The sequence below is a fragment of the Sesamum indicum genome, linkage group LG4 (assembly GCF_000512975.1).
Source record: "Sesamum indicum cultivar Zhongzhi No. 13 linkage group LG4, S_indicum_v1.0, whole genome shotgun sequence".
NCBI lineage: Eukaryota > Viridiplantae > Streptophyta > Magnoliopsida > Lamiales > Pedaliaceae > Sesamum > Sesamum indicum.
Genome location: NC_026148.1, coordinates 4,032,572 through 4,054,010, shown reverse-complemented (window position 1 = coordinate 4,054,010; position 21,439 = coordinate 4,032,572). Strand labels below are relative to the sequence as shown.

General features: G+C 36.6%; 2 protein-coding genes across 3 annotated transcripts; both read left to right on the top strand.

Annotated features, from left to right (window-relative positions):
* Positions 1,680–3,178, top strand: LOC105160076 (transcription factor MYB28-like). Of its 2 annotated transcripts, none has more exons than XM_011077340.2 (3): positions 1,680–1,829; positions 1,968–2,097; positions 2,203–3,178. In XM_011077340.2, exons 1-3 carry the CDS (start codon positions 1,721–1,723, stop codon positions 2,996–2,998), a joined length of 1,035 nt encoding a protein of 344 aa, XP_011075642.1. In that variant the 5' UTR covers positions 1,680–1,720; the 3' UTR covers positions 2,999–3,178. The 2 variants fall into 2 exon arrangements, with proteins under 2 accessions (XP_011075642.1, XP_020549115.1); XM_020693456.1 differs by having other exon boundaries at positions 2,197–3,178.
* Positions 4,900–14,411, top strand: LOC105159977 (mitochondrial uncoupling protein 3). The gene is made up of 2 exons (XM_011077213.2): positions 4,900–5,335; positions 13,490–14,411. Exons 1-2 carry the CDS (start codon positions 4,976–4,978, stop codon positions 14,030–14,032), a joined length of 903 nt encoding a protein of 300 aa, XP_011075515.1. The 5' UTR covers positions 4,900–4,975; the 3' UTR covers positions 14,033–14,411.

Sequence of the window (21,439 nt, the reverse complement as noted above, 5' to 3'; positions counted from 1 at the left end):
CAGCACCATCCTTATTATTGCTTACAAGGACTAATTCCCATTATGTTTATTAAAACAATATTTTCGATGTGGGATATATTTTATGAAAATCGTACTAAGATCTTCTCATAGAACTTTCGATTTTCAAACAAGTTTCAAATTCATTTCTATTAATTTAAGGTTGCTGCATATGATTCGTCGCCCCCGATACATTTCAAACTCTAAACTGTTTGATCTTACCGTGACCATTGAATCATTTTGATGTCTGTGGTTCACATGAAATCGTATACTTGGGAGAACTCTGTATGTATACAACTGCCTCCCATACAACTAATAGTATTCTTACGATCTTTGTTAGCACTTCTCTTACGACCTACAGACTTAAGCATTGGAGGGTTATGATCGATTCAGTAGTGTGTTTTGTGGGCTCATAGCTAAAATGATCTAAACGTATTTTACGCTTTTGGTATATCAACCACTCAAATTCACTTTGCAAGACTTAATTTGTCCTGAGTTTTCAGCACAACAATTTATTATACTTAAATATGCATATAAATCATTTAAATAATAATCAGTGTTCATACTTAAAAGATTTTCACAGATGCACCTAAATTTATAACGCGTACGATATTTATGTGTCTGTCATATGATGATATTGTTATGGTTTGATATGTATATTTTATTTATGCAAATAAATAAAAAAATAAGGAGCTTCATTTGTTTTCAAATTTTCGTTTAAAAAAAAAGTAAAAAAGAATATTTATCTATATTTTTTTATAACATAAACCCAAGGTTCGTGTCATTGCACATAAACCCCTTGTGGTTCGAAAAATGACATCGAGCATCCTTGAGGTTTTCTTCCATTTAAAAAATAAGTCTTTTCACTAGTTAAAATTCACTGAATTTGTTGATATTAACAAAAAGATCAGAAAAAAACTTATATTTACCCCTAATTAACTTATTATTGACTTATAGCAGGTCAAATAAATTTTCTTATGATCGAATTACCTTCATATATCTTCACACATTTTATCACCGTTATAAGGGTAATCTAGTCTGAAAAATACTGACCTGCAATAATTCAGTTCTCTAAGTCAATTAAGGGTAAATATTATTTTTCATTCAATTTTTTTTTAACCAATAGGGAACTTACTTGTTAGACGGAAGCAAATTTTAGAAATATAAAATGTAATTTATCAAATTATAAAAAATTTATATATAATTACACCAAGTATCATTTCTGGAGTGTAATTATCCAAAAAAATTTATTCTCTAGAGTCTGATCAAATAAAACAACAAAAGCACTGTATAAGGCTGTGCCCGGAATCGGACTACAAAATCTAACTGGCCCAGGTTCTAACTACCACAGAGGACAACGCAATTATTAGTGAAGTCATGTCCTCATCCTAAAATTCACTGACGTCACCACCCCATTAATGCTCCGACACCGTTTCAAGCTGCATTAATAATTTCTCTCCCCTACTACACCCCACATGCACAAACTCCCGTCCCTTCTATTAATAATTATTCACTAAATACACCCTAATATTTAGCAACATGCCATGCAGCTACCTACCTACTTTACTTTCCCTCATTAAAAAATAAAATTATGTATAGTAATCGTATTTGTTGTACGTTTCTTCATTCTTTGTATATATACGCATGCTGCCCACGAACCTTTTTACACCAACATTTGTACATCTTCTCGTGTGTGTTATTACGTGTAGTTGGAAGGGTTGAGATGGTGGAGTTGAAGAAGGGGCCGTGGACTCGAGAGGAGGACCAGAAGCTGCTGGCCTATATCGAAGAACATGGCCATGGTAGCTGGCGTTCCCTCCCTGCAAAAGCAGGTGCTCGTCGTCTTTTTCCAGCTGCCCTTTTTAACTTATTGGAATGAATTGGTTGCAGAACGAGTGTGATTGATTCGTAATTTAAAAAAAGTGATCAATCATATGATAATTGATGATGACGGGTGGTTGCTTTTGCAGGGCTGCTGAGGTGCGGGAAGAGCTGTAGACTGAGATGGACGAATTATCTGAGGCCGGATATCAAGAGAGGGAAGTTGAGCACGCAAGAAGAGAAGACGATTATTCGACTCCATGCTCTTTTAGGGAATAGGTAAGAAATATATATGTACTGTTTCACATGCTTGATTTTGTACAATTAGGGTTTGTTTTTAAATTTTGGTTTTATTTATTTATTATTAATTTGGATTAGTTTTAGGTGGTCTGCAATAGCAGCTCATTTGCCAAAGAGAACTGATAATGAAGTGAAGAACTACTGGAATACCCGACTCAAGAAACGGTTGACCAGAATGGGGATTGACCCGGTAACCTACAAGCCCAAGAACAACCCCGACAGACATGCCGCCAACCTCAGCCACATGGCTCAGTGGGAGACAGCTCGGCTTGAAGCAGAAGCCAGGCTAGTTCGTGAGTCCAAACTTCTCTCCAAGCTCCACCTCCTCCGCAAAGTCACCGCCCCACCACCACCTCCCCCGCCGCCGCAGCATCCAGCGGCTCCACCGTGTCTAGACGTGCTCAAAGTCTGGCGAGCCACCGCGGTTCCAGAAAACTGCTTTTTTGGTTCACCCGGAAGCCTAGAGTCTCCAACTTCGACCCTGAACTTCTCTACTCCTAGTACCAGTGGTCTCACTCTCACAGTTCCGACGGTTAGCTCAGCCGCGCAAAACGACGTCATCTCGATGAACAACTCCGGCGCATGTGGGCTGGGGAAAGCTAACAGCTACACAGAAGTGAAGCTGCGCACAATGGATAACTCTTCGACGACGTCCCAATATCTTGACAGCGGTAATAATCTTGATGATTATCATTATGTGGATTTCGATTACGAATACGATCACGACTACGATATGACGGGCTCAGTGGACCTTGCCTCAGTTAATCATAACTATGAGGGGTACAGCACCGGTGGAGCCGTTGAGTTTGAAGATGCAGCAGATTATTGGAGTGAGTTACTAAATTTGGTGAGGTCGCCCATTGAGTCGCCTGGGCTTTAGGGGTAATTTAGGTAAATTACTATGATTCCAGGTTAGTGTAATAATGATGCAGATGTACCGACTAAGGTGTTAGGATTAATTTTCTTACAACAAAGTAGGTAGAAAAACGACTCTGATTCGTTAGTTAGTGTGATTTTCCCATGTACTAATTGTGTAACAAGATTAGGGTTTTTTTCCTCATAAAGGCTCTTTTTCTTTTTAAATCTTATCTAAACGATCACACATATACTATATATATATAACCAAATTACGACTAAAATCCCGAAACTAAAATAGGTAATAATTTAAGTCGTTCGAGTTAATTCGTTTCAAACTCAATCCGCTGGTATTTAAGTTAGAGAATACGGGGCGGAGATTATAGAGATCTTGCTTCTTAAATATGGATGAGTGTAATAAATATGCATGAACTGGCTTACTTTCGAAAGGTTATGATATGGAAATATTTAATGTGGGCATGGCATGTAGGGTACGAGCTAGCTAGGTAGAGTGAAAAAAGTCAAAATTATATATGTGTGATTAGGGTTTGCCAAGAGTCATGATGATCACATTCCAATACCTAGAGCTGCCTGATCTCCTGTGTATATTAGTATTCCTTATTCTAGGGTATAGTAGCTGTTTGGAGATAGTTTTGGTTAAGAGTATAATGACTTAAGAGTTGAAATAGCTAGGTCAACGAGCGTACGTGTGGGAGCATTTCGATTTATGACTTCAAAACTCAGATCTAAAAAAAGAGAGATTGTTGATTTGTATCATGTCGTCTAATTAAAAATACTTTTTGATTATGTCTAAATCAATTTAAATTTGAGTCGGGCGAGAGAATTAAAGGGATAAATATGACAATATTAAATGCATACGATCCTAGAAAGAGTCTCCCGAGAGCCACAAGTATTAAAGGAATGGCCATAGAAATGGGCGCATCATGACATCATAAGATGTCTTGCCCGAATGAATTGGTTGGTACTGGAAACGTTAGGAAAAGTGAACGATAAGCATAACTAAAAGTTGAAAGGACGGAGACACTTCCCAACCCCCTAAGTGACTAGATTATGGAGAGTGAGTGTTTATATCTAGGAGGGTTTTAAGTCTATAAAATTATGTGGCGACCCAGACAGTCCGATCAATCCAAGATTAATATAATTCGTATTTGTATGAATTTTCTTGAAAGATTCAAGCAAAAGTACGCGGATCTTTATTTTATGAAGAAATTTGAAGTACTTCTTAAAATACGCCATCATGTAAATACAATTCCAGAAAAATAAAATACGAATCATTATATTCATTGACTATACTTTCGATCATAATGGCACGTTTAATTATAATTTTAATCTTATTGGTGTATTTGCATGTATGAGATTTTATCATACATCATATGGTGAAATAATATAAAAGGATATTTCATGGTTTTAATTAATCTTATTTCACATTGCAAATATATAACAATATTTATTCTAATATTTTTATCGAACAGTAAACAACATATAATTAATTTTGACTCCTGAATTATCTTATCCTACGTTTAATCTCGAGCTATCTTATCCAATAAAATAAATGAGGCCATAAGGTTTTAATTGAGGTCAAAATTGCAATATTTTTGATAAAAAGAAAACAAAAATGCCCTATCTTTCAATATAATAAATATATATATATTGTAATATATTTCTTTTCATGGCAATGATGGCATTATGTATTTGTAAGTTAATATTTGATATGCATTTCAAGTAAATTGGTCTGGGCCACATCCACAAGTTAATCAGATTTGGGCCCATGAAATCGGGCCCATTAATCTAAAGTTTGAATATTGGGCTTGTATGGCAAATGCGGGGGCCCAGTAGGGTTGGAACTTGGACATGTAAGGGCCTTTTTTCATATTTTAGCCGATCCAGAACGGATTTGTATACATATCATCGCATTGGAATTCGGATTCAATTGAGATCCGAACAACTCCTGAACGGCACCGTTGTAGGCTGAGCAGTCGGAATGAACGCCGGCGACCGTGACGTCAAAAAGATCCTACTGACGTCACTCTCCGCGATGGTGGCGGAGACTGCGACCTTCCCCGTCGACCTGCTGAAAACTCGTCTCCAACTCCACGGCGAGTCAATACAGTCGGTTCGCCCAGCCTCCGCTTTCAGAATGGCGTTGGATGTCACTCGGACTGACGGCGTTTTGGGGATGTACAAGGGCTTATCCCCAGCTATTTTCCGGCACATGTTCTATACTCCGATTCGGATCGTCGGGTACGAGCATTTGCGCAACTCTTTTGTACAGTCCTCAGATAATTCACTTCCCTTTTACAGCAAAGCAGTAATTGGTGGGATCTCTGGCGCGATTGCGCAGGTACTTTTCTATTGCTTATCTAGTTCAGCTTTTGCAGCTGAAGCGAAATGTAAATTTTGGGTTGGTGCCCTTTGTATTGGTATTATTTTCCTATTCTTTAATTCAAGAACTTATATTTAAATTTGTTCATGTTTGATTAGTTGATATCTAAGACTGCACTCTCGCAGAAATTTTTGCTCAAAGTACGAGCTTATAACAAAGAACTCTATTCTTACAGTTCTACTCTATTCCTTTTCAAGACTTAATTCAACATAGTCCTTGGCAAGGGCCTAGCTTGATTCCTATACAGTCAACTATCCTTAACTTGTGAGACATTTTTGACTAAGCACAAAGCAAAATGCCTGATCTAAATTCAAGTCCTTAACACTATTCTTGGGCTTAGAATGTTCGAACAATTGTTTCTTCAGACCTTGCTTGCCAATATCATACTTCTTCAATATGAAACTTGTAAGCTAACATATAAAAGGGTTTTTGTAAAGTTGGATAGACCTCATGGGGCTGTCTAAAGTTTATCATTTTCACAAATCAATGATGTCGAGTGTGATAGTCGTCAGGTGGTCCTGATCTCACTACTCTTGATCTCTGGGTCAGGAATAGCTTGCAAACACCCAGGAGACTTGTGATGGGGTGATCTCTATTGAGGACACTCGGATGCCCAAGTTAGCTATGGTCCATATCAAAGGTCGTATAAAGTATGCTGAAATGATAAAGGTTTTCTTGGAATGTGTACCTTTAAATGAATAGTGGTTGGGGTATATATAGGGTTTTTGGCCTAATAGGATGGACACACTTAAGGCCCTCCTTGCCACGTGTGGTCCATTCAAGCCATCTAGACTCTACCGAGCCTTTGGGCCTGACTTGTGGGTGGGGGTGGGTGCCGGGTCAGGTAGTTTGGGTTCGGGTGCTCTACTTGAAATTTTAGGTAGCTAAAATAGCTACCCAGCCTGGCAATCCCTACCCAAAGTTTGCAAGTACCCGAAACTTTGGGTATCTAGTAAATTGGGTACGTGACAATTGGTATATCAGATGCCAAATTTTTTTATTTGTTTTTATTTTTTAAAATCAAAATTTTCTATACGACAATTAGAAGCACTTGCATGCCTCCTACAGTGTTGTTTGAAGCCTTTGAATGAAATGTTCGGCTGTTGGAAGCCTGTGCTCACTTAAGCAATTTTTCTTTTCTTCTTCTTCTTCTTTTTCTCCCTGAATTTTAACTTAAGCATCTTAAGCCAATTAAATTTTAGTTTTAAATTTATAAATTATGAATATTTTAAATACTATTTTAATCAGTTAGTATATTAAAAAGAAGTAAAAGGTAAAAGTTTTAACTTCGATAAAATAAATTAAACAATAAAATGTACAAACAAATCAAATAAAACTAAACAATAGAAATTAAGTTAATCATTATAAACTAAACATATAATAAAATTAAACATTAAATACTATTTGGATTGTAGCACCCAAGCACCTCTGGATCAGACCTAAGCATCTCTGTACACTCTAAACATTAAACACTCTTTGGAGCACGTGACTGCTCTTGCCTGTGCCGCTGTCGCGCCGCCACTCTCGCCTGTGTTGCTCCCGCCGTGCTGTTGTTGGTAGTACAACATGTACTTTCAGGAAAGGCGTAAAACCCTTACGTCTACAACCTTTTATTTTTTTGTGTAAATTTCTATGATTTTTTTTCAAGCCCAACCTTGGCATTGCCATATGGAAAGGCTGCGGAATTATTTAAAAATGGCGCTAAGGGCGCGTCATGGTGTAAGCACGCCATTTACAACTATGATCAAGACCGAGCTACAACCGACTCCGACCGCCAGGTACAAATACAAGTGTTCCCCTAGTATAGGCTTTGATAACAATGATGTTTTTGTAAAATACTTCAAGTTTAGGAAGGCTTCTTCACATTCATTGGTCTTTGAAAAGTTCTTAACATTGCGCTAGACATGAAACAATGGAAGGCTCTTATGTGCTGATCTAGATAAGAAATAACTCATAGATGCTATCTTCCCTGTCAGCTTTTGTACATCTTTGGTCGATGATGGTGATAGCATGTCCACTATTGCTTTGATTTTGTCCAAATTAGCCTCAATACCTCTCTCAGTGCCCCTATATCATAAGAAGTTTCCTCCTTTAACACCAAAGGTACATTTGTTTGGATTCAATTTCGTGCCGTACCTTCTAACAATTTCGAAGCATTTCGATAGGTGGACAATATGGCCCCTTTCCTTAGTGCTTTTACAAGCATGTCATCTACATATACTTCTTTTTACAAGCATGTCATCTACATATACTTCTTTTTACAAGCATGTCATCTACATATGTCATCTATAGTGCTCCCTATCATATACTTCTATAGTGCTCCTGCATTTTTTAGATCGAAAGGCATGACCTTTAAGAATACATCCTAATTTTGGTTATGGAGAGTGTCTTTGATCTTTGGTGATAACCATGAAATGCATCCATCATACTTAGCATGGCACATCTTGTCGTAGAGTCCACCAACAGATCTATCCGAGGTAGAAGATATAGATTTTTGGGGCACGCCTTGTTTAGATATATAAAATCTGTGCACATACACCGTCTTCTTTCGCCCTTAAGGCACGATGACCACAATAGATAGCCAATCCTTGAATGCACCTTGACCACATACCCAGCTGCCACTAACTTTTCGACCTCCCATTCAATGATCTTCTTTTAGCTCATGACTAATTGACATCTCTTTTGACGGATTGGTCGCACCATAGGGTGTATATTCAAATGATGTGCTATCATCATAGGGTCAATTCCCTTAAAATTCGACGGTTTCCAAGCGAATGTGTGAGCATCTTTCATAAGAAATCAATGGTCATCGCCTCCATTTCCTTTGACATATGAGCTCCAGTTGTTGTAACTTGTAACCTTTTCCGTGTCCCCAACGAATAATTCAATTTGCATATGTTTGGTTGGCTCTACCCTAGTATCTTCAATACTTCTCTTCTTCCTCTCCTCTTCCATAGAGTAACCATTTAAAATTTCGACCTCTCTCCATTGTCTACTCTCACTCTCATCTCTAGCTCATCTTGTTGAAATAACACCACTCCTTTGCTAATTTCCCGTCTTCCACGACCTCTCCAATCCCTTACTTTGTCGCAAATTTCATCAAGTGAAAAGTAGATACTATTGCTTGGAACTTATTAAGACCAGGCCTTCCTAATATCACGTTGTATGCAAACTGCTGATCTACTACTAAATATCGTAGCATATAGGTCTTCCTCCTCGGTATTTTATCTAGTGAAGTAGGTAGCAAGATAGTCATTGTTGTACGCTGTTCCCGAGAGAATATAAAAAAGAATCATAGTGTGAGATTAAGAAAAAAAATTGTGAAAAGATATAAACATAGCATAAGGTGAGGAGAAAGAAAGAAGTCTTTGAGAAGAAATAAATGAAAGGTAAGATGAGAGACAAAAAAATAGATTACAGTTTGCAGATTTATTAAAATTATGAAGTTTGTGAGTGAGGGAAAAAAAAGACGTGAAGAAGGTAGAAGGGAAACATGGAGTAGTGGGTTGATTGAAAAAAATATAATTACGAGATTATTAAAAAAAATATTAAAATAACTATTATGATCAAATTTTTCTTAAGAGAAGAAATGAAGTAAAGGGTAAATGTAGGTATTCAAAAATTTGTACGATAAAAGAATTTTCTTTTATAATAGTATAGATTTAGACATATAGATATAGATGTCAGTTAAATATGCACAAGAAGTTTACAAAAAATTATAAAAATTGAGTATATGACTTAGGATTAATTGGCCCATTCAGCTAGAACTAAGGTGAGCTAATGATTGCTTGTGCCACTAATGTACTCCCCAATTGACTTTAACCCTCACTTTAATTTCATTCCATTTCTTCCAAAAAAAAATAAATAGTTGGACATAATAGTAATTTTAATAACCACATTATTGCAACTTATTTACTATTGAAACTTATTTACTTTTCTTCACCCGCTACTCCATGTTTCTTTTTCCTCATAAACTTCTGCTTTTCTCTCTCAACATCCTCCTTATAAATAAATACAAAATACAATGGAAATATTTTCCACCATTATGAATAATCTGGGATGCTATCTTCTTGCCAAATATGGTGCATATAATTTTTTTAGTATTCTGCTTGTACGCGAATTTTGATTAATAATATCGATATATAGAAACAAATATTCGTATTATTTCGTAGTGCAAATCATAACAGTAACATTTTATGATACAAAAACAGTGGAACCAATTATAAAGAACATTAAGCTCAACAATGTAATAAACAGATTGCAGAAACAACATTAAGGAAATACCATAAGTAATTCTGCAAGAAACCTAGAAGAAAATACCGGATTCCATTAAAAAACCTACAGTGAGATGAAAAAAATAGCATAAGAATTCACAAATTAAAAAGAATAAAAAAAATCAACTGCTTAAGAAAAGATTCTTAAGTTCAAAGAACTTATTATCTGGAACAACTTTTTCAGTAATTTTCAAGAAGTAATAATCCACAGCAGATCAGTTCTTCAGAAGAAAAAAGAAGTACTCGCATACTTATCTCAATAATCAAACTAAAATGCTAACAATCGTTTAGCAAGAAAAACCATATGACTTCTAAGTTTGTAGATAGAGAGTGAGAAAGGAAGAGCTTAGTAAGTGTTCAAAATATTTTCAGTCCAACCAAGAAGAGCTTAGTAAGTGTTCAAAATATTTTCAGTCCAACCAACTATTAGTACCATTTCTCCCCACATGATTTACATGATCCATGTATGCATGACTTCCCAAAAATTATAAACTGCAAAAATCAGAACAGAGAATAGAAAGGGTAAGTACAATTAATGCACAATCACCTAGAAACTAACAATAGTGAAATTAACACCTATAGTAATCTGATATTGAAATTAAAGCAAGATATGCATGTCATAAGAAAAGGATAAAATCGACTTGTAACAGTTTTTTCGCCTCTGTTCACAGGCAATATAAATCAATGATCGTTCATGTGCATTCCTAACTTTATCTGCTACTTTTAATCCTTATTGTTAGTATATGAAGCAATATTGAAAGGAGAGAAAAAGGAAAGTTTGCGAAAAGGAGGAAGTTTGTAAAAAGAAGGAAGTGAGAAAAGAATCGTGAAGAAGAGATATGAGGGACAAATATGGAGTAGTAGTTGAGAGGGGCTATGGGCTTCATGGTGGTTATGGCCATGTCCACCCTTTGCAATGCATCTAAGAAGATGATATCGACCGAGCTACCACTGTTGACCAAGACATTGTAATCTGCAAAATTTGCAATATCCATGGCTATGACCATTGGGTCATCATGTGCACCCCCTACTGGCTCGTGAGACTCATCGAACATAATTGGATCTTCTTTTGGCAAAATGTTTAGAACTTGGTGTGAAAAAAGTCGTCTTGCACACCACTTTCTTTACCTCAAGGAATCCCCATTGGTAGGTCCTCCCCTTATCGTGTTAGTAACTCCTCTTCTAGGTGCATTATTTCCCATCCTCACTTGTTCACCCTTTCTTCTTGTTCACCTTGCATCCCCAACTGCACGTTCTCATGGGCGGCGTATGACCTCCACCCAATGACTGGCTTCTAGATCGTCTGTTCTGTTTCCTTTCTCCACCCATCGACGGACCACTCCTACCGGCCTGTCCTAAGAAGTCTTTCAAGTACCACTATCGTATCAATCTTTTATCTCGCCTTTTTGAGTTGATAACAGTCCTCTATATCATGACTTCTGTCCTTTTGCAAGCGACAATATTTTCGTGACGCCATTCCTTCTGTGGTCTATTTCATCTTTCTTGGCCATCTTACCACATGCAGGTGTTCTATTGCCATGAGAGCTTGTGCCTGTGTGGGCGCTAGTAGAGTATATCCACAAGGTCCCCTTGGTGGGGCAGCATACAACCATCTCCCTGGAATTTGGGTGGTCGGTGTATCCATTCACTATCTTTCGTGGCGATGATCTCTTCCTCACAGGTATATTGATTTCCTAATGGGGGGATACGAGCTAACGCCGCGGCAAAGGATCCTTTTTGTAATCCGTGGATCAATATACGTATGACCATCTCTAACTGCATATCTTGGAGCTTAGCAACTAATTATTGAGCCTATTCATGAAGACCCTCCACGTTTCTCCTTCCCTTTGCCGGATATAGAACAGGTACATGGCTAGTCTCTTGGTCTTCCTTTAGTGGCAAACTGATATAGAAACTTTCAACACAACTGCTTGTGTTACGAGCACAACGATCCCTGGAGGCAAAGATGTGAACCACTCTTGCGCTCTGCCCGTGAGCATGGTAATGAAAACTCTAGTGTTTATTGCATTGGATTGACCGTACAATTGTTTTACATGTTCAAAAGCGGTAAGGTGCTCTTGTGGATCTTTGCTTCCTTCATACCTCGGAAGATGTGGGACAGAGGTATTACCTTCGTTAAAATTTCTATAGAAAATGGATATCCTCTTTTGTTTAAACGCGTACCAGCCATTGCGCGCGGTATGTCCTCTTCGTGCCTTCTATGGTCATATGCAGGATGATTTATAGGTCGCTTATATTCACCCTCCATGTGTTCTATTTCATCTTCTTGTGGTTGTATGGTTACCATGTATGTTCTTTGGTCGTTTGTTTTGGTCGTGCCAGTTCTTCATAGGAGCATGACTCTCACCATCATAATGAACTCTTATTTCCTCAAACAACCTTTTGTTGCAACTCTGTCTTCGTGAAATGGAACATAGGCTCTTCTGGGGTCATTAGGTGGTACTTTTCCCAAACTCGGTTCAGGTCTACGGGAGGGCCCTGCATCCCCCCCATGATAATAATTTGGTGGTGAATCATAGGCTAAAGTGATGTTTAGGGGCTATTCTTGCAGACGACACCAAATGATCGTGGTCACGTGGTCTTGTTCTCACTACTCTTGATCTCCGGGTCGGGAATAGCTTTTAAACACCAAGGGAAGTGGGTGATCGGGTGGTCTCCGTTGAGGACAATCTGACGCCCAAATCAGCTTGGTCTATATCAAAGGTCATATAAAACATGCTTGAATGATAAACGTTTTCTTGGATTGTGTACCTTTAAATGATTAGTGGTTGGGGATATTTATAGGTTTTGGCACAATAGTACAGACACCCTTAAGACGCTCCAGATCCTGCCACGTGTGGTCCATCCAAGCCATCTAGACTCTACTGGGTCTTCGGGCCTGACTTGTGGGCGCTTAGGCCCAGTTGTTATTTGCTTGCCAATATCAATTGCTTATGTTGCTGATGGCCTTGATCTTGGGCCAAAGACGTTTACGTCAGAGGGGCAAATAGTGTTTTCGTCAAACTTCTTGCCAAACACTGACTTTTTCAGTTGCGAGAGTAGCGTTAGGAGAGGTGGATCTCATTATGAAACCTGAGGGGCCTACTGTATTTGTACCAACCATATGGAGGTTTTTGTAATGATTGCTAAGTTAAAATTCGAATTGCAAGGAGTATTCTGTTATCTTATTAAGCATGTAACTGTGCGGAAATAGCGTAACATTAGGTAACTGTGGGAAAGTTATCCCTAGATTCAAAAGCAGGTCCATTGGTATTGTTAAAAATAAGAGTTGGGACCTGTTAGCCTAACCTGGCTCTAGGGCTTCGGAGTTTCATTCTTGGGCTCCTATTTACTAAATTCTGCTGGAAACATTGCTTGTTTTTGTGTTGACCTTTTCCTTGTATTCTCCACGCGACAAGATACTAGTATGTGAATGAATACAAATCTATATTTACATTTTCGGGAAACTTGATTTTAAAATCCTATTAACCTTTTCATACAGAATTTAGTGACCTGCATTGAGGAATATGTAGGACATGATTTCACTGTATATATGTACATATATAAAATTTGGGCATATGCTGCCTTATTGAGGAATTAAGAAATACTTGTTTTAATGCCTCTTCTTATCAGTGTTATCTAGAATTAATGCTCTTTTGCCAATGTGATTTTTGTTCCAAATATCTGGTGCCTCTGAATAAGATTAATCCAATAATATTTTCTGAATATTGGACCTTTTTCTGCAGTGTCATCTCAAACAAGTTATCGTTACTTTTGCTCTTATTTCACTTCTCTAATTCTTATTTTGTGTTATGCTTACTTTTGCTTTTTAGCATAGGTAATTGCGAGCCCTGCTGATCTCATCAAAGTAAGGATGCAAGCAGATGGTCGTTTGGTGAGCCAAGGTATCCAGCCCCGATACTCAGGGCTGTTTGATGCTCTAAACAAGATTGTTCGTGCTGAAGGATTTTTGGGCCTCTGGAAAGGTGTTTCCGCCAATGTCCAAAGAGCATACTTAGTAAACATGGGAGAATTAGCCTGTTATGATCATGCCAAACGATTTATAATTGAAAAACAGATTTGTAATGACAACATATATGCGCACACTCTATCTTCCATTGTGTCTGGTCTTTCAGCTACTGCATTGAGCTGTCCAGCTGATGTAGTTAAAACTAGAATGATGAATCAAGTCGCTGGGGTAGAAAGCAAGTTTAAATACAAAAACTCCTATGATTGCCTCATGAAGACTGTCAGGATTGAGGGATTGAAGGCATTGTGGAAGGGATTCTTTCCTACTTGGGCTAGGCTTGGTCCTTGGCAGTTTGTGTTCTGGGTGTCCTATGAGAAATTCCGATGGATTGCTGGCCTACAATCCTTCTAATAAGTCCTCTATTGGATCCTGAATATGTGCACCCTTGTATGAGTTACTACTGAGCTGCACATAGGCAACAGAGTACACTGCTTCACACCATTTTGTAGTTTTGCGTTCCGCAGTCGGTCTGTTTTTTTCCTATTCATGCAGAATTTCGATCATTTTTTGGTCAAATAACAACATGCTTAATCTTCTGGGTTAAAGAAAATGTATGGAAAGCTGACTTGGTTAGGAAGGCTGATAAAACAGACTATATATCAACAGAGTACATATCTTATTATCTTCATTCTTTTCCCAAACTGTCAATGTTCTTGCTCTAAATCTGAATTACTCTACTTGTTGGCCATATTGGGACATAAGTTGCTATCTTAGTTCATTTGTGCTGTGATATGAATCTGGATTTTCAATTCATTTTATCAACTGTCATTCAATCTATCACCAAGTTCATGTACAGCCTTAAAGCGAGCAGGTCGAAGCCATAAAGCTCTGTTTATATCTGATATTGTTTCTGGTTGAGGTGAGAACAAATTTATAATGCATTGATGGTAGTGGTGATGTTTTGATTAGCAACATTATACTGAATAACTGTGCATCAATTACTTCACCATACATGTGTTTCTGCTTGAGTTATCTTTATTCTACTTGCTTTTTTAGGCAAACCAAAACATGGACCTTCTTCAGTAAGAATTTTCAGGTAATAGTTGGAGCATATTTGGTGTAAATAACCAGATAATGATTTGGGAGACCCTTACTTGAATTATGCACTTTTACTCGATTCTACTGCTCTATACTCTCGACCATGATTAGTAGTTTGAAGAACTAGGACTTAATTGTGCTAGACTTGTTTCAGGGGCCAAGGGAACTAAGATCATATGCGGACGAGCTCCAACACCGCCCTTCACCCACGAGCAGTGTGCAATTCCAAGCATGTGGTATGGTTGAAATGTCAATTCCAATTTTTCAAATCATTCGCACCATTGAATGCATTCTTTATACTTGCTAAATCTGCATATCTAAAACAATAGCTTGCATCTCTAGCAACATGTATTCTTCACTTTTTTTTATGCTCGAGTAACACCTCGTTTGGACTTTGCACAATTAGACATTCTTTTGGGAGGTACTAAATAGGTTAAAGAAATAGTCGACTTTCCATCCACGTGCATTATTTAAAGTGATGCAAAAAAGTGAATCATATGTTTGTATATATCCTGAGAGAAGGATTACATCATACAACCATATATAGCAATAGGAAATGTGGCAAATGAACTACACACAGCTGATACAATCAATCAAGTGCTTGGCTATCTGCTAATACATTTTGCTGGGCTGGGGCAGGTCACTTTCCCTATTTGCATGATTCAATATTTTCCTTTGGGTATCAAGAAAGGAAAAAGCATAGACCCTTGTCTATGTAATTTGGTTATGTTATGTAATATCGAGTCGCCTTTCTGTGTAGCAATTAATGTCGTACCGTTCCACTGGGAATCGGTAGATAGAAGCAATAAATAATACATAGACTTTCCTGCTCTATTCCAGCAAGCACTGTATTCATTCTTTCTGGTATGAGCTAAATAAGGATTAAGATATACTGTTACACTACACCTAAAAAACTAACAACCTTAGCTGCTACATGATTTACATCTCTTCAAAGTTCATCAATTAACCATTAATTTCCTCCAACCTAACTTTGTAACTTCAATATGATGCTTTTTCCTTTTTCCCTGAAAAGCTGCAGTTTACAGTTTAGTGTTTACAGTTCTCTTAAAGGAAAGGTGGGCTCAAAATTTTTGCCCAATTTCAAAGGGTACTGGTGTTAACAGTACGGCAAATTGAATTTAGACCCAACTGAATCGGTAAAGTGAATCTACACCCAAAAGATTCAGTTCGACATTTGCTTTTCACTTTTATGAAATTAGGTATTTAGTTTGGTTTCCAGTTACCAAATTGTAATGGATATTGAAATATTAATTTTTTATGCTTAATTTTGATCTCTTTTAATTATCTGTATGCCAATTTTGTTATATTATTAATCGAAACTTGGAAAAAGTTATAATTTTAGTATTTAGTTTTAACTATTTTTAGATTTTAACAAAAAATTTGGACTATCGTACATTTGGATTTGAAGTAAGGATTTGGAGAAAGAATTTCAAATAACTCTATTTGAAAAGAATTTAAAATCCATTCATATTCATCAAAACATAGTTCAAAATTAGAATAGAAGGATTTGAAATTCTTTAAATGTAGAATTACTCAAATATACACAAAGGATCTGTTGTTAAGAATTTGAAATTCATGATTTCAAATCGTTGAATCCACCCAAAAGAATCGATAGTTACTAAAGTTGAATCGAATAATTCAGGTTGGTATTTAATATAGTAATCTTGGCGCATCAATTTTTTTGGTATATTTGTATCGAATGAACACTCGTACCAAAAGACGCAAATAAAATGCAGGATTTGTTGAATAATCCCATTTCCATAAGTGTGTAAATGTTATCTGAGCAACAGCATTTCAATTTATAAAGTTTTAATTATATGATTTATTAAGTTTAAATAAATATATTTTTAATGGAATATGTGATTGGATGGTGCACGCAAAAAACGTGGGATGCAATCAGAAACATAAAAAAAGACATAAAATAGATTTTGGTTATTTAATTTGAGTGGTGTGCGAAGTGAATAGAGCAGTAAATGTGAAAATAGGGATATTTACCCTCAATATTCAATTCTTATCTGCCTATGCCTTCAAAAATATGATATTTTCATTAAATTTTTATTACTAATAAATAAGGCTCTGAATTTTAGTACAGCAGTGAGCTGGAAAAATATTCATTCCACAACTGCCCAAACTCTACACATTTACTTTTATATTCAAATTCTTAAATACTTGGAAACAAATTATACACGCGTAAACTGTAACAAAATCAGTCATAAAGAGGAATTATGGTATTTATATAATAAATGTTGTATTTATTATAATATGAATTTCTGGTAAAATTATAATCACTCCAATTTAAATCATATCTCTCCAAATTTATAATCCTATGTATATTTCGACCTAATAACTTATCTATTTTTATTGTGGCTCACTTTGAAATTCATAGCCAGCATGCAGTAAAAATCCTTCTCATTTCATTCTTCCAACAACATCAAATAAACGTGTGCATACATAAATATGTCAAATTATAAGGATAGTTCAATACAAAATGTTGATGTTACCTTTATGGAAGCTAATTAACAGTGTTGGATGAACGTTAGTTTTAGGGAGATATCGATGATTTTTCAAATAACGAGAATGTATTTGTGATTAATTCAAACCTTCATCATATATAATTATTTATTTATTTCAAATGGCTCACGACATCTTTTAACCGTCAATATATATGTTATCATGGTTATCCTACATTTTAACCCATATTCATACTTTTAATCATAAATTTTTATATTTAAAATTTGTATCATATTCATCTGATTATATGCGCACAAATATTGCTATCGCAATGATTAGAAATGAAAAATAAATAGGTATTTCTTGAAAATAGTAGAAGCAAAAGGCAAATGTAGCACAAGTTTTGGTGCGGGTTAAATGAGTGAAGTACTTTTGGCTTTTGGGACATTATGTCAATTGGTGTGACAGAAGCGTCGATTACTTTTGGCACATATATATATATATATATATATATATATATATGCATACTCCTCTCATAAACAGTTACTAATCACCTAATCAAATTTACTACTATTCTACCACCTATACAATCTTCACTCCTACTTTACAAACAAGTCATTTACAAATGGACCATTTTTCTTTTTTTTTTTTAAAACAAATCAATTATGTGTTTGATTCTCATCAGTCAGATATTAAAATTATATTTTTATATTTTTTTGGGTTCACGAGCGGCTTTAACCTATTGTGGTAAATGCAATAGAATCATATCCAATTTTTTTTTTTTTAACCAAGAATATGGTTAGAAAATCATAAAAACAAGATTGGTTTACTTTGAGTGATGGGATTAGATTGGTATAGAGTAATGATGGATTAAACGTGGAATCAAATAAAATTATCATATTATATATCTTGTTTACTAGTATCGAAAATTTGAGATAAAACTAATTTTATGCTTAATTGTAGTATATATTTGGGATAAAATAAGTGATAATTTATTAATTTCTAAAATTACCCTCCCACTAAAACCCATGACCAACAAATATTCAAGAGAAGAGGAAGGGGCTTGTTTGTTTAAAGATTGGGTGGGATTCATATCATGCATATATCAAGGCTTATAACGGGATTCTGTAATTAATAGCGCGCCAAAACGAGTGATAAGGTCAGATAGTTTGAGGTATTCGGTCTAATCACTTGAAGTAAATATAGCCTATAATAATAATGATTATGATGATAATACTTAACCATGCATTAACCCATTTTGAGGTACTTGTGGGATTTTAGTAAAAAATATTCCAAGAAAAATAAAATAAAAATTCAGCATGTCCACCAAAAATACAGTGCCTCTTCCTATAGTGTAAGAAATAACCGAACCTCATATATGTCTCCCTACCTAACACATACACGGACAACAAAGAGAACAAATTTATATATATATATAAAACATAGTGATGTTTCCCAGTCAAGTTGTGCAAATATAGTTTAAACTATTTCTGGTGTGGAGATTTCACTAGACAAAATAATTATTATTGACTATAATTTTAATGATTATGCATGATTTAATAAAAACCGTCATACATATCTATGATCAATAATCATTGTATGATTATGGTCAATAACTAGTTATTTTGCTATTTATTATTAATCATAATAATTAATTATGGTTAAATATTATATTACTTGTAGTGTTTATATGTTATAAAATTAAAAAAAGAATCTATTGTAATTATTCTAATTGTGTAATTCTTCTTTCAGCCTTAACTTTGATCATTACACGTGATGGGGGATAAGAGAACAACCATGGAAAAAGGAACAGGTCCGATCTCCCGCGACCCGGACCTATTACCCGACCCAACAAACTCATCTACTAAGACTACAGGGTCAGGTCGCGGGTCATGACACATATCCATGACCTGACCTTGAAGGCCATACTTGTCGACCATTGTTTGATTTATGGTAAGATATTAATTATACGAGTGGACCTTTTAGGCATGCAATGGACCCACTCAGACACTATAAATACCCTATGTTCAGTTCATTTATGGTAAGATATTAATTATACTCGAAACCTGCTTTAAATCGCTTGAGTGTGCATTTCTATTACCTACCTGATCTCGAATACTTCACTGACTTAAGTATCGGAGGGTCTTAGCTAAGATCGCCTAACAAGCCTAACAATCTGCTTTCTTTTCTCAGGTCCACCCTTCCGAGGATGCAAGGTGACCAACAACATGCTACCTGGATTATTGGCGCCGTATGTGGGAATTGAGAAGAGAACTTGTTGGAGATTTGGGATGGAGGGCGTTTCTAGAAAGGAACACACTCAAGGAGAGGAGATGATACAACAAGAGGAAGAACAAACTCCTGTGAGGCAGGAGGAACATATGGTACCTCTATCCCAAGAGGAATTACAGTGTATGATCGAAGCAGCTAGAAGGAACGTCATGTTTGAATATGAAATGAGAACGGTTACACCAACTGTTCGCGAGCCCATAAGAAGGTAGTTGTTTAAGGGAAAGGAGGTAATAGAAGACCCCAGGGAGGTGACAAGTAGAGCAAAACATGGAAGGGGATAGAAATTTGAAAAAGGTCACAAAAAGAAGTCTCAAATATGGGCTTGAGCAAGAGAAGAAAGCGAAGGGAGCCAGCAATCTTGCGAGCAGAAGTGGAGGATATTGGCAGGCAGATTGAGATTGGGCCAGCAGATAGATGAGTTGAAGAGGCGTGGGGAACTAGTTGCGTAGAGCAGAATTTGACCGTTCGCCAACAAGGTCCTCATAAAGGTGCTAGATCCAAGTTTCAGGTTACCTGACCTACCAAAGTATGATGGAACCAAGGACCCACATGAGCATGTCTCTAGTTTTGAACTAGTATTGAATTTGTATGGACAAAATGACTATATAAATGAAAAATTATTTGTGACCACTTTGATAGGAAAGACATAGGAATGGTTTACCAGCCTATTGAGTGGAACTATCGAATCTTATAACCAGTTGATCCAAAAATTCACCTTCCATTTTGCTAGCAAAAGGAAGGGGAAGAGGTTGGCCACCTACCTGTTTACCATCAGACAAAGAGATGATGAATCCCTCAAAATCTTTATAGGGAGATTTAATAATGAGACTTTGAAAGTACACAACCTGAGAACAGGCATGATGGTAAGCATATTAATACACGGCTTGAAGAAGGGGCATTTCGCTTCAGCTTTAGCAAGAGATCCCCCAGAGGATATAGATCAGTTAATGCGGCTAGCCCAAAAATGTATTGATGAAGAAGAGGTGACTGTTATGAAGGATAGAGAGCGGTCGAGCTTGGGGAGACAAGATAGATGCCATGAAAGAGGGAAGGAGCGATGAAAGCGATCTGAGAAAGAAACAGAGTCGCCTTATTAGCCGAGGTATCACAAATATACTCCTCTGAGAACCACCAGAATGAGGGCAATGATGACATTGGAGAAGGCCAATTTGTTGCAATGGTCACAGAGGACAAAAGATACGCCATTAAAGCAGTATTCAAACAAATAATGCGAATTCCATAGAGATAAGGGCTACGATACAGAGGATTACTACCAGCTGAAAGATGAGATAGAGAGGCTAGTGAAGCAGGGTATTTTAAGGAATACATTTTGAAGGAGATGAGGAAAGGTGAGAGAGGGAACGAAGGGATGAAAGAAACCGATCTAGGAGTAGAGAGATATTCAAAGGAAAGGACGAGGAAGGAAAGTTAGATAATGCTCCTGTTAAGGGAGCCATAACACAATAGCTAGAAAACCAGCAGGAGGAGACTCAGGGAGAGTAAGGAAGAGATATGCCAGGTACTTGGAATCAGACATAAGAAGTTACCAAATTATGAGTGTGGATAAAGAGGATGAGATCATTTTTTATAAAGGGGACTTGGACACATATGTGGGGTCACAGAATGACCCCATGGTCATTAGGATGGATATGGAGAACTTCGTGGTGCATAATGCTAGTCGATAATGGGAGTTCCATCGACATCTTATCAGGGTAACTAACTCATGACCTGTGGGTACCCCGTTGATATGATTTGGAAGTAGCAAAGTGATACCTTTAGGAACAATTGATTTGCCAGTTTCGATAGGAATGAAACCCATAAGGAAAACAATGATTGTGAAGTTTTGGTGGTAAACACACTCTTTGCATATAATGTAATCCTTGGGCGACCGGGTTTAAATCTGTTTAAAGCAGTTGTGTCGACTTTCCATTTGAAAATGAAGTTTCCAACAGTATA